Source organism: Balaenoptera physalus (assembly GCF_965194825.1).
Source record: "Balaenoptera physalus genome assembly, chromosome: 16".
NCBI lineage: Eukaryota > Metazoa > Chordata > Mammalia > Artiodactyla > Balaenopteridae > Balaenoptera > Balaenoptera physalus.
In genome coordinates, this window is record NC_138898.1 from 7,779,374 (window position 1) to 7,797,374 (window position 18,001).

The window sequence follows — 18,001 nt, forward strand, 5'->3', positions numbered from 1 at the left end:
ACTACTCCCATGAGATATTTACTGTTGAATGAGAATACCAGGGGGTAGTTTCTTCAAATGTGTAATATGATCACGATTTTGTAAAATCAACAATGACCCCCAAATACCCATATCTTGTGTAGGCATCTATGTGTGTGTCTATCCACCTCTGTGTGTATGTAGATGTCGATTTCTGTGTAGGATTATATGGGTACAGAGGAAAACAAGGAAAGGTAAGTGCACACTTTTAAGTTTTAGGAGTTGCTAAAGAGGGGAAAGAGGCATGCAAACCAATAATAAAAGGGAAAAAACAGAGCACAAATCATCCTCTATACGGTTATATTTTTGCAGTTAGTTAAAATTTCCATACATGTGTTTGTGTAAAAATAAATTAAATAGGATTCAAAAAACCAATCCCGATCTCCAAGGATAGTTGTGAAAATTCAACAAAATAAAGCATGCAGACACTCAGCGTCGAGCCAGATGGAGCTGCTCATTCCAACTTAAATTATCCCTCAATTAGACGAAGCCTCCAAACTCAGTTTTCCGTTCACGCTCTCCCTGCCTGCGTCCCTGCCTCCCCCTCACCCCTTTCAGTGAATTCTGCACTTGGCTTCTTTGGTTCATTCACTCCCTCATTCCACGCATTTATATACTCTGGGCATCACTTACAAGGCATGCACTCTGCTGGGGGCTGGAAACTTAAATAAAACACAGAACCGCTGTTTCCCCCAGGATTTTATAGTAAATGGCCAGAGAGCTAGTTTAAAGCCCAGCTTAGGTCACATCACCGTCTGCCTGCACAATGGTGTCCCCTACTCTACAAAAGAGAGCAGACCCTCTTGTAAGCAGAGCTCTCCTTCCCGTGGTGGAGAAGATTCCACATCTATGCTCACATACCTAGTGTCTGGTGTGATTCGTATGATGGCACTTAATAAAAAGTGGCTGAATAACTGAATCACTGATGGACACACTGGCTGACTTGACTGAAGAGGTGAACCCGTAAGTGGATGAGAAACCTCCCTCATCTTCCATCCCCTTGCCATCTTATCCTCTCTAACTCCCAAGTCAACATTAGCAACGCAGGTGGACTTGGATTTAGTAGGTGCCAGACACGATGTCAGGAAACCACAGGCATTATCCCACCCAGCAAGGTATGTACTAATACAACCTCCTCTTTCACAGGAAGGGGAACAAACACTACAGCTGGCGAAGTGACCTGCCCAAGGACACTGAGCTGGTAAAGATGCCCAGCCAGGATGTAAGACCTGGCCTCCTACTGCAGAGCTAAAGTTCATATCAGAATCCTGTGTATGTCTCAAGAAAGCACAGAGGATGTCATGAAGACTTTAAAGGATGGGCTCATGTTCTGTTCATAGTGATAAAAGGCATCTGAATTTTGGAAATAAATTTTATTTTAGAAATAAAATTTTCAAAGCTTAGAGAAATGGCAAACAGTCGAAGGAGGTGCAAGGAGGTGGGAACACCCATGGAATCTTGAGGAGCAGAATCTCCCAGTGATTCTCCCAGCCCGTGGAGCCCTCACTGTCCCAGGGGCCTTTGCTCAAGTGAAAATCAACCGTCTGCCAAACAGGTGGCCATCCTCGGCTTTCTCATGAAACCCGCGCTTCTGGGCTGCCGAATCCAGCTCTGACAGATGTTTGGCAGGAACCACCCAAAGAGCTGTCTTCACTTTCTCCAGCTCCTCTCCCTTGTTCTGACATTTGGAGCAAAAGTGATGGGTATTCCTATCATCAAAGTGTTACCGAGATATCACAGAATATTACCGAACTGTCAAGGAAATAGAGCGAGCAGAGGCTTACTTCTTGAATGTTACAAAAACACACACACAGAGAGAGAGAGACAGACAGAAAAGAAAAAGTGAGCAGGAGAGAAAGATTGCTAAGGGAAAAAATGCAGCAGACACTACTTGGTGAGCAGAACTCTGGTTGAAGCAATGCCTCCGCTGTCGCCGCAGCTTTGGTAAAGCAGACTGTTAGTGGAATCAACCACTTGGGGCCAACTTTCCAAATACAGCATTTCGCTGAGCACCAGATGTGCTCCAATGGTTACTTGCATGGGCAATGAAAGTGATTTGCATCAATTTACTCGGAGCCATTTGAATTCTCAGCCATATGCATAAACTAGAATCATCCCTCCCTTTGCTTCTGGTAACTTTTTACAACTCCTTACCGAGGAAACCCTCTCCCCACCTGTACACTGAAATTAATAACCTCCGGGACTATTTTCCCCAGCCTCTCAGAGCAGACTTGCTTGGAACCTGCGCCTTGCTTTGGCACTGGGAGGGAATGCGATTTGGGATTCCGGCTTCATTTTCCTTTTTCTCTATGCTCATAAAATTGTCTATTCAACCCCTATTTTGCTCATTCAACAAAACTTTAGTAAACCCTGTGCCAGGCCCTGCGATGACTGCAGACACATGGGGCCTAGTTCCCTCCCCTCCAGAGGCCCAAAGCCTTGAGGGGGGAAGCCACTTACTCGGAGGCCAGCTTTTCAAGTTGATGCAAAGGCAGAACTCCCACGTGTTCAGAGTGAACCTTTAAACTCAACACCTCACACTCAACAGAAGCAGGTGCTTTAGTGACAAGATGCCACGTGCATGTCGGAACTGGGACCAGTGAGGGAAAGAGTGTCTACGGTTCACTGTGAGCAAGTTCACTGAGTGGAGTGGTGGGCTGGTGAGCAGAAAGGCCCGGACCACATCGATGTGCTGTACTTCGTTTTGCTGCCCTTCGCATTGCAAGGTGACTGTAACGAACCCTGTGCATATGTACAAGGTCATGCTGAGTGCTTGGCCCTGCTGAAGCCAAGCAGGAGGCAGAATCCTTACCTCAGTCTGATGCTGCCACGTTTACACAAACACCAGCCGTGTCTTACGGAAGCAACAAACGCCAGCGCTCAGCCTCATCACGCAAATTCCTGATGCCACCCGTGCGTGTCTCCACTGCTGCGTGGTGAGTCTCTTTCTCCTGGCCCATCCCATGCCGGTTTGTGTGAGTACAAGGGGAATCACTGTAATGGCTCACGTTTGCTGCATCTTGCTACGCCTCTCCTAGGTGCCTCCCATGCTCTAGCTCACGTGAACCACACAACAATGCGAGTCGTAAACACTACCGTTGTCGCCCGCATATGACGTATGAAGTAAACAGGGCAAAAGGAGGCCAAGTTGCATAGCTCAGAAGTGACATTCCATCCTGGACACACTGACCCATCAGATTCTTGCCCAGACTTCAAGCAAAACCTGTCCTATCTTTAGAGCTGGTTTCCCAACCTCTCGCAATTGACATTTTAGTCAGGTTGTTCTTTGCCGTGGACTATACGATCCTGTGCATTGTAGCATGTTTAGCGGCGCCCCTGACCTCTATGCACTGGATGCCAGCAGCTTCCCACCTCCAGCCCCCTGACCAGTGCTGACAGCCAAAGAAGACTCCAGCTATTGCCAGATGTCTCCTGGGATGCAATACCACTCCCCACTGAGAACCACTGGCTAAGGGTAAGTATCCTGGTTGCATCCTGTTTACATCTGTTACCCAGGCATAACTCTTGACCAAGGCCAGCTTCAGGGGCTATAACTGTGCAGTCACACAGGGCCCCATGCTTGATTAGATGCTCTGCTATCACCATCTTGAAAATCTTAATAATTTTTGAACAAGGGACCCTGCGTCTTCATTTTTGAACCAGGCCTACAAAGTACATAGCCAATCCTGCTCTTAATAGGATCAGACTTGACTCTCAAAAGCGCCCCAGCTTGGGAAAAAATTCCTATGGTCACCCTTCTCATTATACATAACAGAGCCTTTAAAAGCTCATCAGGTAATTTTTGCCTTATTGATCTGAAAAATACAAAAGCCTAGTTTACTCTTCTGTAACAGATCACACCGTGACAGTCATGCTTATAACTTGTTTGCATTTTCCATCATAAACTACGAGATGCGTACCTACCCTGACATCTTCCCCAGTAAGAGCCAGAGAAATGGCCAGAATCTTCCACAAAAAGAGATTATCAGGGAAACAAATGTCTTGGCAAAAATTTAAAGGACAAGAGGTATGTGTGGTTCTCCTAAACCAGGGGCTGCAAACTTGAATATCTACATGGGTCATGCAGGTATCAGATATGAATAAAACCTTCTGGTTACTGAGACAACAAGAAATGACAAGAACTATAAAAAGCTGAAGAGCAGTCAGCACCTCAAAATGGTAGTTGCTATTCAATTTTGACTCAGGCAGGCACCGTGTTACCAGATATTCTCATTTTTTTCAAAAGACAGAACTATTATTTTATGTGAAACCTTCCATTTTAAACACTGGGAACTAATTTAATCTCTAAAAAATATCATCTGTGCCAATACCTTGTAGACCAAACAAAAACTGGTCTGCATGTGCCCGCTGATGACACCTGCCCTGCAATCTTTGACAGTCTTTGCTCCTTTTCCCTGCTCTGGCCATTTGAGACATCTACCTAAGTTTTCTTGCTGCCTGAAGGCAAGCCAGTAGATAACTTTACCCCTCCCTCTTGCTACTTACATACTGGAGGAGGATTTGTATTTCATGCTTGGACAGGTCAATGAATATTTGAGCAGGAACCTATAAAGTGGTCAATTTCCAGTTCTGCAGAAGCAACTGACTGAATCTCCCCCAAAATGTTGAAACCTCCATAGTTGGTGACAACCTCTCATCCTGGCACCTCCTCCGAATGCCCTCTCCATGCTGCGCTCTGGTTGTCCGATTCTGGTCACGCCCAATGCTTTAATATCATAAGAAAAAAACAGCCATACAAGGCAAAGTATGTGTCTGCTGGTGCGACCAATAGCAGGAACCTCTACTGAAGAATGTCTATGGTATCTCTAAAAGTGACTGATTCTGGTTAAAATCATAAGTGGACTCTGATTTTACTGCTAGGTATTTGAGGTTATTGCTTTTTCCTTTGGCAAACTCCTAGGAGAAGAAGTGAATCCACGTGGCTTGGAGGGAAGAGATTAGTTTAAGTAAGTGCATTTGTATCTAATGCCTAAAACCCAGGGTGTAGAGTGGGGGTCAGCGCAGGCGGGAGCGGCAATCACACCTGGCCCCGGGAGCCTAAAATATTTACCATCTGGCCCTTTTCAGAAAATGCTCGCCAACTCTTGGTGGAAATGGATAAATCACTTATTCCCTAACTTCTCAAAATATTAGGTTTAAAATGGCGTTGAACTGATTCCATTCATCGCTCAGTCCCCATCACCATTCCCCTCTCTGGCCTCTGCCACGATTGACATTGGGAAAACCGTCTTCCTCTGCACTGCCCATCCGGTTGACCAGATGCACCCCCTGCTCTCATGTGAATAACAGGTTCACGTCATGACCTGCTGTCTTGCCATCATCACGCTTTCAATTTACTGCCTACTTATGGAGCCCCCATTTTAAACATTAATGTTAGCTTTAGAGTTTATAAACAAAGCTACAACCTGCGAGCGACATTTAATTTGTCTCCTTTTCCCAAAGAGGCACAGCCAGCAGCTAAATAATGACCATGGAAAGGCTACAGGAGCTTCCGGCTTGGAGAGATATTGTATGAAGTCGGGCAGCATTTAATAACCAGGTGAAAGGACCATTAAAACGTGCCACTGCACCTTGCAAGTTATTAGGTTGTTTTAAGAGACCCAGAAGATGACATCTTCCCCGAAATATATAGGAACAAAAGTCATAGCAAATTTAAGGAAGAAGCCTGAGTTGCATCTGCATCTATCCTGTCTAAAGAAACAGTTTAGCCCATCTTGCCTATTAGTTAACGTAGGTTAATAGCACTTAGCCTCTTTTACTTTCTCATGAAATCGTGAAGAGTGCTTTGTGACCTATAATTCCGTTAATTTTATTTTAACTGAGTAAGTAGAGCACGGTGGCTAAAGTGTGGACACTGGAGCCAGCAACACCTGGATTTAAATCTTGGCTCCATCACTTCTAGCTGTGGGTCCACACTTCAAACTCCTTAACTATAAAAATGGGATGACAGTGCCCACGTCGATGGAGTCACGTTGAAGGTGAAATGTTAATTCAAGTCTAGAGCTCGGCAGAGTGCCTGGACATAGTAAGTTCTCAATGAATGTCAGATTCATTATCATCTCCAGCAGCAGCAGTCACAGTAATGCACAGCTAACTCTGGTTCGTCTGAAAACTCAGGTCAGGCACAAACTTCTCCAAAAAGATGATATCATCCCTTGATGGAGACCCCATTTCTAGCACCTGCAAACTTCCCTACCAAGCTTTTAAAAATCGTTCTTTCTTATCCTGCATTTTTATGCGTTCAAGTGGGAGAATCCTTCCTCTTTCTCACCAGTATATCCATTCAGTTTGCCATATGCCAGAAGTTCAACTATTTCTGTTCCCGTAAATATAATTATGTAGCTGCGGTTTTTAAAAAATTAATGGAAGAGAAAGACATACAGAGAAATATAAAAGCCCCTTCTCAGACCCTCAAACCCCAGTCCTGCTCCCCAAAGGTAACCAACATTACCCAGTACGTTTGTATCCCGCCAGAAGTTCACTCTCTGTGCTGATAAAGCACGTGTGAGTGTGTGAGTGTGAGTGCGAGTGTGGGTGTGAGAGTGTCAGTGTGAGTGTGGGTATTAGTGTCAGTGTGTGTCGGACTCCACCTACTGTCCTGCCTCTTCCTCATCCATGTGCTTCACACAAGTTCGATAGTACCAAGTGTGACCCTATTTAGCTGCCTCATTTAATTCCTGTTACATCATGTGCCATAATTTATCTAATTATCCCCTTTGGGTGACATTTCTGTTATTACACACAAGCTCCCCAAGAATAGGAACTTCATCTTCTTCAATCACTTCCCCAGCACCCTGTGGACAGCAGGGCTTATTAGCAAATGTTTGTAAAACAGCGGAATGTAAGCAAAAAGGAAAAACTCCCTCCATTTGTGTCCACATCATCTTTGCTTCTGGTAGTCCATTTTTAGAGTAAATTCCTAGATGTACTATTGCTGAGTAAAGAGACGTGTGAATTGAATTTTGATCAACAGGGACAAATTGCCCTCTAAAGGGGACCAGAGCAAATTGAATCACAGGATTATACTGTTGCATGTTTTGAAGGGCTTAAATCATAACTTCTTATCTAAATTTCAAGCTCCTTTAAAGATGCAAAAAAAAATTATTACATCTTTGCAAAGATCTACTTTGCAAGCAGTAGATAGATGTTCAGTAAAAGATTTTTGAATTATAATTAATATACCAAGCTATGAAAAGCGATCGGATATTCAGGAGTGGAAAAAAGTTGATAACTGCTTTAAGTAGTACACTAAAAAAAAAAAAAAAAAAAATCTGTAAGTTAACGCAATTAACTAGGGCTCATAAACAGAAGAAGAGGTAAAAACTGATTTTTTTGTGGGTGGATGAGTGGGGACAGAGTTGTGAGGACTGTTTCTACACATAAAATCCCAGCAGGTGTGGGTCTTTTTCAGTCTGAGTAGTAGTGAAATCGATTCTATGCTTTCTTTGATGCCCTCTATATTAAAAAAAAAAAAGTGCAGACTATCATTGTTTAAAGTAGGTTGAATATAAATTACTTTGGTTTGCAGAACTGTAGAAGAGTTCCACTTGAATTCTACAAATTCATTAACAAATTTTATTTGCAAAACCAAGTCTGGAAGTAAATCAATTAAACAACAACAAAAAAGAGGGGACACAGAAAGAGCTCAGATTAAACTCTCAAACGTGGAAGCACAGTCAGGACCGCAGAGGATGGGGGAGACGTCACCCTGGGGTCTGAATGTCACCCCCAGTGGAGCCCGGCCCTGCAGCCCCCAAGGGAGCTGCTAAACTGCCATCATTCTCCACCTTGTCACTCTGGCCTTGAAGGAAGTTCTAAAAATGACAGGCCCGGTCGTGGAATGAGGAACATCCCCACATTGCCACTCCTTGTTCCAAAATTAGACTCTGTTATAGACACTGATCTCCAAGGTGGCAAAAATAGCTGGCTGCTCGGGGAAGTCCCAAACCGTCCCGGCAGAGTTTCCCTGTAGCTGCTCCAGCAAGGCAGCTGGCAGCTCGTGAGCAAAACGAGTCCCTGCAGCTCCATCTCATTCAACAGTTAGTCCTTCCCCTAATACCTCAGGCCCGCCCACCCTCTTCTACACCCTATTGAGAATGAATCATAATACACTGAATTTAAAAAGAGAGGAGGTGGGGGAAGAATTATGAGAAACATGATTGCTATCTGGTCCCGAAAGTGCCAAAAGAAACGAGATTTCTTCTAACAGTAATTTTTTAACATATACTCTGAGTTGATATGTATTTCTGAAAGGTACTCTGATATTCAGGGTAATTTGAAAATGCTAAGACAGTTCTCAGTGCGGATATAAGAGAAACAGAAGGGCTTTAAAACCCTTCTGGGGAGTAAGGCATTGTGGCCAGAGGTAGAGGTTTAGGAACCAAATAAAAGGATCCTGCATTTCTGGCTCCAACAGTAATGAGCTCTATGGCTGTGGGCAAGTGACTTCACCACTGTGAGCATCTGTTTTCTCGTCTATAAGATCTGGAGAGTGATTCCTTCCAGGTCAAGGGTCATGAATAATACTCCCTTGAATTATAAGACCCATGGGATCATGGGCTTTACCTGTCAATTACTGCTATATCCTACAGCACATAACAGCATATTACGTCCGCAATAAACATTTTGAATGAACTAATAAATGAGAACGAATGAATAAGTCTACTTCACAGAGATATCGTGGTGATTAGGGAAAAAGCAAGTAAAATGCCTGGCTTGATAAGTGGTATGGTTGTTGCTGCTGAAGAGCCTGGCATTTGGCAGATGCTTCATAAATAAACGGCATTATTAGCAACACACCATAAAGCAGGAAACATACTTAAAAGGTAAAATCAAAGCACTAAATAAACATTATTCCAGAAGTTTGCATGGTATGGGGACAGACACGAAGGTGGCCCCCTGATCTCCTCCTCTAGGTGCGCACGCCCTTGTGTGGTCCCCTCCCTCTCGTGACTGTGGGAAGGACTTGTGACTTGCTTCCAACCAATAGCCTACGACGGGATGATGGGATGTCACGACCATGATTAGGATACATAGGATTGTGGCCCCCATTTTGCAAGGAGAGTCTTCCTGGCTTTGATGAGGCAAGTGGCTATGTTGGGAAGCCCACATAACAAGAAGCTGAGGGTGGCCCCTGGGAGCTAAGGATGGCCTCCATCCACCAGCCAACAAGAAACTGAGGCCCTTGATCCTGCAGCCCCAAGGAACTAACTTCCACTAACAACCACTGTGAGCTTGTGAGTGGGTCCTTCCCCAGTCTAACCTTAAGATGAGACTAGAGCATCTCAGCCTTGTGAGAATCTGAAGCCGGGGGCCCATGTAAGCCCTGCCAACATTCTTGACCCACGGCAACTATGAGATAACATACGTGTGTTGTTTTAGGGTGCACAGTTTGTGGCACTTTGTTACACAGCAACAGAAAACTTATACATGTAGTAACATAGGCAGGACATCAATTGGCCACAGCATGTCTAGCAAATGCCCAGAGAAGGACCACTTGCTGAGTGACAATAGAGAGTGGTAGGGACTGCGGAGAACTGAAGATCCCCATTCTACCTAAAGAGGGAAGGCACCACCAGGCATATCCGATGGTTGCCACATGGGGGTGTGAGATCAGTGTGGCCTTTTCACTTTTTAAGATATTACAGAAATCTGAGTTTTATGTGAAACCTCTTAACTTCTAAATGTCAGCCATTAATTTGGAATTTTTAGAACATCAGTGATGTGATCTCATGCAGGGCAAAGGAAACGTGTCTAGGGGCTTGATTCCGAGACAAAGTGTAAAGTGGGGTTATCCCAGCACACCTGCTCCAAATTGGAGCCCCACTACTTCCAAGCTGGTGGTGCTGGGCCCTCCATCCAAGGGTCATTGGAAGGGTTAGAAAGTACACACAAAGTCCTTAAAATATTGTTTGCTACAGAGTAGAGACACGATACATTTTTATTATTATTGATATTATTATTGTATTAGTTACCTATAGCTGTTGTAACAAATTCCCACAACACTGGTGGCGTACAACCACACAAATTTATCCCCTAACGGCCCTGGAGGCCAGAAGTCTGAAATCAGATTCACTGTGCTAACGTCAAGGTGTCGGCTGGGCTGGTTCCTTTCGGAGGTTCCAGGGGATAATCCATTTCCTTGCTTTTTCCAGTTTCTAGAGGCCACCTATATCCTTTGGGTCACATCTCTTTCTACCTTCAAACCATCAGCACAGACCCTTCAAAAATCTGTCTGTCCCTCTGCTTCCATCGCCACATCACCTTCTGTCTGGCTCTCACTCCTCCGGCTTCCTTCTTACAAGGACCTTGTGATGACACTGGGCCCACCTGGATAATCCAGGACAATCTCCCCATCCCAAGAGCTTTAACTTAATCACATCTGCAAAGTCCCTTTTGCCATATAAGGTAATGTTCACAGGTTCCAGGGATTAAGGTAGGAAAGATTTGGGGGAGCTATTGTTCAGCCTATCGCAATAATAACTATAATGATGATGATAATAAAATAAAAGTTATTATTACTATCTGACCCACAAGTCTCCTCTTTATGACTTCTGGGATTCAAGGTCATAAGTCTGATCCAAACCCCTTCACTCAAGGCTGCAACTTCAAACTGTCATGCGTTCCACAGTGAAGCATTCTGTCTTGGGAGTTAGTGGCAGCTAACAGTGGGTTAGGGCTTCCTAATAATGAGGTTAGCTTCACCATCTTTCTCCATTCGTGACCTTGACCATCTCAGAGAAGCAAGCCAGTAGTGGCATAAAGGCAATTCCTAGTCAAGAATAGAGCCAATCTGTGTGGGTCCACTCCCAGGGACCAGAAAAGGCAAAACTCTAACTTAGGGGCTTTAGTATCACCTGCATTTGTTTCATTTTAGCACAGTATCTGTTTTCTCCCCTAATCAGAGATGGACTGAAGGATGTTGATTTTTAAGCATTTCACAATCCCCAGTTTAACTTCCTTGAGATTCAGATCCCGTTTTGAAGCTTACTCATTTCCATCTAAAACAGGATGTGTTTACTTTTAAAAGCATTCATTTTATAGAGCTTGTTAAGCATACAGCAAATTAAGAGCAAACAACATTATATTCCAGTTAAATCTGCAAAAGGATGATCTGAACGAATCACTCATACTCCTGATTAATTTTTAGTGGAAGTAATGAGGAGGCTGTAAATGGAAAAACATGTGCGTGCAGAACCTGCTTTTCAAGTAGATACCACTGTATGCTAATCGATGGCTTTACAAAAAGGTAACCTTAAAAAAACTTCTTCAGACCTTTAAAGGCATCTTGTGTAGCTCACAACTTTAATGCAATGACATTGCCCTGTAAGTTCAAAACGACTTGAATTCTGCTCCCTCCCTCCTTCTCCCCCTCTCCCTCTTTCTTTCTCCCTTCCTTCCTTCCTTCCTTCCTCTCTCTCTCTCTCTTTCTTTCCATCCATGCATTTACCTACCTCTATTACAATATCCAGAATTGGGAAGCATATGGGGAAATGGATACCAAGACTATATTAGTTCAGAAAGAACATTTCTAAATGGTTGGGGAAAAAATCAGAAGAAGAATATTTCGTGATACGTGAAAATTACATGAAATTTGAATGTCAGTGTCCATTAATAAAGCTTCTCCTGGAACAAAGCCATACCCACTTGATTCCATATTACCTATGCTCGCTTTTGCTTTATAATGGCAAAGTTAAACAGTTGCAGCAGAAACCATCTTTGACCACAAAGCCTAAAATATTACTATCTCGCCCTTCACTAAAGTTTTGCTGATCCCTGCTCTAAAATCCCAGAGCGCTGCATGCACAAGTCGTTTGGGAATAATCTGGGGATGCTTTGGGATAGATCATACTACATGCTCTTCCCCTCTTTAAATCCAACCACCCCACATGGTTAAATCATAACTTCTCAAATGGCCCTAACCTTACCATGCCAACCCACTTCCTTTTGGTTTTGCAGATTTCTTTCCAGATGTGGATCTCTATGCATGTATTTGCAGCCACGTTGCATGATTTGCATTATTTAACTGTTGTACATTCATTTCGGATTTTGTAAATTTACTGTTTTCAAAGAAGAAACTCATGAATCATAATTGTCTGTACAATGCACAGTCCCTGGCACTAAGCAATGAACAGAGGAGGCATTCTGAGAGAGCATTTACGTACGCTCATGTGTGTTTGCGTTTGCAGTGTTTTTATACATTGATGACTCTGAAGGTTTATCCACTAGAGATGGCAAATGCATGGCTGTGGGCAGGATGGGGTCTTACAGGTAGGTTTCCTTTGTCCCACAAAGCATTACTGGTTTTTGTTGTTGGTTTCAGCTGGAATTAATTTCCAACAGTTACAAACGGGAAGATACTATGAACAGTCAAATTCTTGACTTATCTGGAAAAAATCAAGAACTCTCCTACACGGAAACCACGATCTCATGTCGACAGTTGTCTGGTCTTGAGCTTTTGATATTTCACCCCAGTTTCCTCTCAGCCCTCTTCTCTCACCTTCATTTTCTCTCTGACCTCTGCTGACATTTGAAATGACAACTTCTGCTACAGTTAAAAATATTGTATCTATAGATAGATAACCCACGTAGCTGTGTCTATAGATGTCCATACATATCCAAATTGATTTTAATGTACATACTACACACTGCAATGGACTGAATACTGTGTCCCCCACCCCCAAATTCATATGCTCAAATCTTAACCCCCAAAGTGATGGCATTAGAAGGTAGGGCCTATGGAAGGTGCTTAGGTCATGAGGGCAGAGCCCTCATGAATGGCATTAGCGCTCTTACAAAAGAGACCCCAGAGAGATCTCTCACCCTTTCTGCCATATGAGACACAGTGAAAAGACAGCCATCCATGAACCAGGAAGCGGGTCCCACCAGAATCCTCCGGCACCTTGATCTTGGACTTCCCAGCCTCCCAGTGAGAAATAAATACATTTGTTTTTTATAACTCACTCAGTCTGTGGTATTTTGTTGTAGGAGCCCACATTGATTAAACACACAGGTAACAACTGAGGCACAAAGTAGGTAAGCAGATGATGAGGTGGTGTATGGTTACTGTGTTACCAGGTGGCCTTTTGGAACTTTCCAAGGATGGCATTTAATCCAAGTACTACATTGCTGAGTACAGGAGTAAATCTTCTGCCCAAAAATATACTGACCATATTTTCAGCACAAAGATTCCAAGACTGCATTCTACAGCGGCGTACACTGGGTCATGAGCAAGAAATTCCACACGTACCATTGAATTTTTCACGCTCTGTAGCAAGCGCTCGTGCTGCTCGGCTATGGCCAAGGCAGCAGAGTGGACTTTCTGGTAGATGGCCTCCCCATCTCGCGTTTGAAAGATAAACAGCCCTTCACCAGTCTCACACATCCTGTGAAAACAAAGACAGAGAGCTTCTGAACACCAGCTCCTACAAGTTCAATGCACCTAGAGCCTAGAATAGTCTGATACGAGGCTCATTTATTTTGTATGAGATTAGGATTCTTGTTCACATGGGCTAAAGAGAGTTAACTAGAATCAAAGTGTTCGATGAACTGGTATTAATAAGGACAGGGAACCAATCACTCTAAGCCAACACGGTGCCCAGTGTTTTTTGTCCTGAAGGTTTTGTCATAGAAGGTCAATAAGCTGCTTCTGGATTCTTAGTACAATCCCTCTACTTCCTGTGTGACTCTCAAAGAGGACACCTGTGCCATGGCCTTCCCATCCCAGTCGATGAATCAGAAACTCATCAGAAACGGCGCCATGCAGCTCAGAGGTAAAAGAAGGATCCTGTGACTCTCAGATTCTGTCCTAACCTTCCTTACAGACAATGACTTGAAGAATGATTTCATTTCCAAAAGCAACTATGCTTTCCCGAATCACAGATCAAATTTTACTCTAGGTGTTCACTCCACGTGATGAACCAAATGCAGCTAAGAGTTTTTTTTTTTAATTAACATAACTTTGCTGAATTAATGTGTGGAACATAAGAGAAGTTACTCAAGGAAAGCTAGATGGGTTTCAACATTAATGTTAAGGATTAAGAAGAGGATCATTTCTACCTCAGACTGTTAAAAAAATGAATTATATTAATAAGGGAAGATAGGTACACATAATTAGGCAAGAACCAAATAAATGTGTTTTAACTACTATATATATACACACACACACACATACATACATACATATATGTGTATATATATGTATAGTGTGTTATATATAATTAATAAATATATTTAATTACTCTAAATATTTTTAAAGACTTGGACAAAATCCTATTATCAAGGATAATTTTTAAAAGGATATCTTTTAAAGTTCTGATTTTGATACATACATATATCAAAGATAAACTAAGAGGTTGTTTTTGTTTTAAAGAACAATCTTTAATTATTACATTATTTATAATTATTAATAATTACTTAATTATTCTAAAACACAATTCCACTCCTTCCACCTCAGAATCTCTTGCTGAAAAACTGAATACTGGCCTTAATGCCTGAGTTTGGCTCCCATCTAGAGGCTCACATCTAAAGAACTTTTTAACACAGCATGGAAACCAAGCAAATTTTCAACCCAAACCTGTTAAATATTTTATCTATTCCAGTCTATGCAGTTAGTGCAATAAGAAAGGAAGACTTATCCTTATTTTCCACAGTTGGCTCAATACCACGGCCATATGGCAATTTTCAGCACATATAGCATAGCATATGTTAATTGGTCAAAACCTGCCTCGCTTGAATTTCACTAATGTGGACCATGTAAGAAGAAAGAGAAAAACCAGAAGGCTCTTTCAACCAGCTAATATAAAGAACTAGCTTATGAGGTTAATCATGTGATTTTAATTATTAAGTCATCCTAATCCAAGGAAGAACTAAAAACTAAAATTCAAAGCATATTTACTCAAGTCCCATTTCCTTCCTGAAGACTTCCTAAAATACTTCAGTCCTCATTGCTATCCTCTCTTTATTTGATCCACCATACAAATTTGACTCTGCTACTTGGCACCTAATTCTGCAACGTTTTAATTTTTTCACACCTCTTTTTTTCCCATCAAATACGGAAATATAATTTGTTAAGAGGAGGGTAACCTCAATCAATTATTTAAGAGGAAGAAGTGGTCTTCTGTTTCCTCTAGGGCAGAGGTCATTTTTACTTACTTAGATGCCAACCTTGGTTCCAGAAAGGATGAAGGCACCTGTTACTGGGAAACATTTGTAGGATGATTGATTCATAGCAAACCCTGCAGCTGTGTTTCTAAAACTTGACAATCTAGTGGCTTTTAAGGTTTTTGTAACGGCAACCCACAGTAATAAATATAGCTTAGATTGTGACCTAGTACATCTGTTGATCTATTTATCTATCACCTAGTTATTATTTAGCTATCTATTTATCTATCATCAATTTATAATATGCTAATATTTTCTATTATATTTTTTAACACCAGTGGTGAAGTGCTTAATTGACATTATGACTCACTAACTGGTGAAACCTACTCTTTGAAAATCACTCTTTTATCCAATGTCTGCTTTTGGTTAACATAATGAAGCCACACCATCCTTTAATGACATTTGACTCTCTAAATAATTACTGTGATCAAAAACAAACTAAATCAAAACAGAGTATCAAGTATTCTTCCTGAAAGTACACAGACTTTCCCTGCCTCCACCTAAGGATCTGAAAGACACACACACTCACACACATACACACACTTACACATACACACACTCACACATACACACTTACCACTTACAGGAAGAACCAGGAGTCACAACCTCAAATTCCATCAGGGTTCAGACAAAGAACGTGAACGGATAAAGATGCTCAGACCCCCTACAACACACAGCCACACAGAGGCAGCGTAGCTAATGGACACCAGCCACCAGTCAGCCCCGGTCACATTTAAATGGGGAAATACGAGCCCAATGTAGCCACACTTTTGATTGTCTAAGAGAAATCAGAAATTTTGATTTTTATATGAAATAACCTGAATTTTTAATGTTGGCAACTTTCTCCTTTGGTTTTTTTTTTTTTTTAAGCTGTAGGGGCCAAAACGCCTCTAAGGACCAGATCTGGCCAAGAGGCCACCAGTTTGCATTAAAGGCACAAACATGCACTAAAGAGCTCTAAACAGAACAGGAATTAGGCCTTTGGCTTTCCTAATTGTTGGGACTTTCATCCATACTGTTCAAAGGTATATGCCCTTCAGTGGGACAGCAGCGACCCAGAAAGTGTGGGTAATGTACAAAAATTGACCTCAGATGCTCTTCCATACAGTCTCGTCTAACCTCTACCCACAAGTTCTTTTACTTCATTCACGCCCCTCAACCCAACAGACTTGTTTGGTGCTGTTTCTGTAAATTTACTTATTTATTTATTTTTGGCTGCGTTGGGTCTTCGTTGCTACGCGCGGGCTTTCTCTAGTTGTGGTGAGCGGGGGCTACTCTTCGTTGCGGTGCGCGGGCTTCTCATTGCGGTGGCCTCTCTTGTTGCGGAGCACGGGCTCTAGGTGCGCAGGCTTCAGTAGTTGTGGCTCGCGGACTCAGTAGTTGTGGCACATGGGCTTAGTTGTTCTGCGGCACGTTGGATCCTCCCGGACCAGGGCTCGAACCCTTGTCCCCTGCATTGGCAGGTGGATTCTTAACCACCACGCCAGCAGGGAAGTCCCTGGTGCTGTTTCATAAGCAGCTTTACAAGCCATTTAAAATGTTATTAGAGGCCTTTGGCAAAATAATATAATGGGCCAACTTCCCAAGGCAAGTAAGAAGAAAATAGGGAAAAAAAGAAAAAAGGAAAGGAAAGGAAAGGAAGTCAAAAGAAAAGCACATCAAAGGGGTAATGGTCTTACATAACCTAATACAGCTACGTCTGCTTCACATCTCTGGAGAAAACACAACACAGAGCAAAGATGTTCTAATGGGTTCATCTATCACAGACTTGCAAATATACAGTCTTGACGTTTTTCTTTTTGGTCGTACCACGCAGCTTGCAGGATCTTAGTTCCCCAACCGGGGATTGAACCCGGGCCCACGGCAGTGAAAGCAATGAGTCCTAACCACCGAACTGCCAGGGAATTCCCTTCAAGTCTTGACTTTTAATGGTCCCGATTCCTTTCTTTCGCTTTACCCACTGACTTCGACCTTGGACACTTCTAGCATCCGAAGCCGTCCCAAATGCCCCAAGCCTCTTTCCTGATGGCCTTATGCTAACAGAACCAGTGGATGGAAACCCAGAGGAAGTAAAATAATGAGATTAGGTTGGGCCTTTCCTATGTCTTTTGTGAAGATAAGGATTCATATATAAGGACTTTGTGGCCATATAGATGCACATACAGCTTTGAATTTCTCAGTAACTACTTTGCCTAAATGATATGCCTGTGACTCCAAACCATGGATTATGCAATTAGTTAAGAATCCATAAGAGAACCAAGAGCTCAGAAAGTATTGGGAAATTCATTCATTCATGCACACAGTAAGCATGTATCAAGGCAGCATGGAATAAAAGGCTTGGTAAAGGTACAGACTTGGGCTCCAGGCCGCCTGTCTGGGATTGCCCCTTACCAGCTTTGTGCCTGGTACACGTTAGTTAACTTCCCTAAGCCTGCATATCCATCTGTAAAATAAATATAATGATAGTAACTGTCACCTAGATTTATTAAAAGTATTAAATATGATACTCAGAATGCACAAAGCACATCTTCAAATAATGTGCACTTCCCTTATTCCACTGGAATGTAAGCTCCACGTGGACAGAGATTGTTTTCTAATTTATTCACAGCTTTTCCACCAGGGCCCAGCACAGGACTTGGCCTGTATTTAGTGTCCAACAAATAACTGTAGAATAGATTAAGAAACAGCAGACAGGGCTAGGAAAGGAGTGACTGAGAACTTGACCCAGGCTTCCTTGAGCAAGTTTTATTTAAACTGAGGGGTCACTGAGCCACCGTGGGGAGGGAAGTGATTTGGAGGA

At 42.7% G+C, this 18,001-nt stretch overlaps 1 protein-coding gene and 1 long non-coding RNA gene across 3 annotated transcripts in view; one reads left to right on the forward strand and one right to left on the reverse strand.

Annotated features, from left to right (window-relative positions):
* LOC309644464 overlaps positions 1–18,001 on the forward strand; it is a 621,011-nt gene that overhangs the window by 270,200 nt on the left and 332,810 nt on the right. The gene's annotated exons all lie outside the window — the stretch shown is intronic.
* Positions 1–18,001, reverse strand: part of DOK5 (docking protein 5) — a 150,175-nt gene that overhangs the window by 20,948 nt on the left and 111,226 nt on the right. For both annotated transcript variants that reach the window (XM_082428179.1, XM_082428178.1), the window contains one exon: positions 13,289–13,424. In XM_082428179.1, coding sequence (XP_082284305.1) covers positions 13,289–13,424 — 136 coding nt within the window. The remainder of the gene's footprint in view (positions 1–13,288; positions 13,425–18,001) is intronic.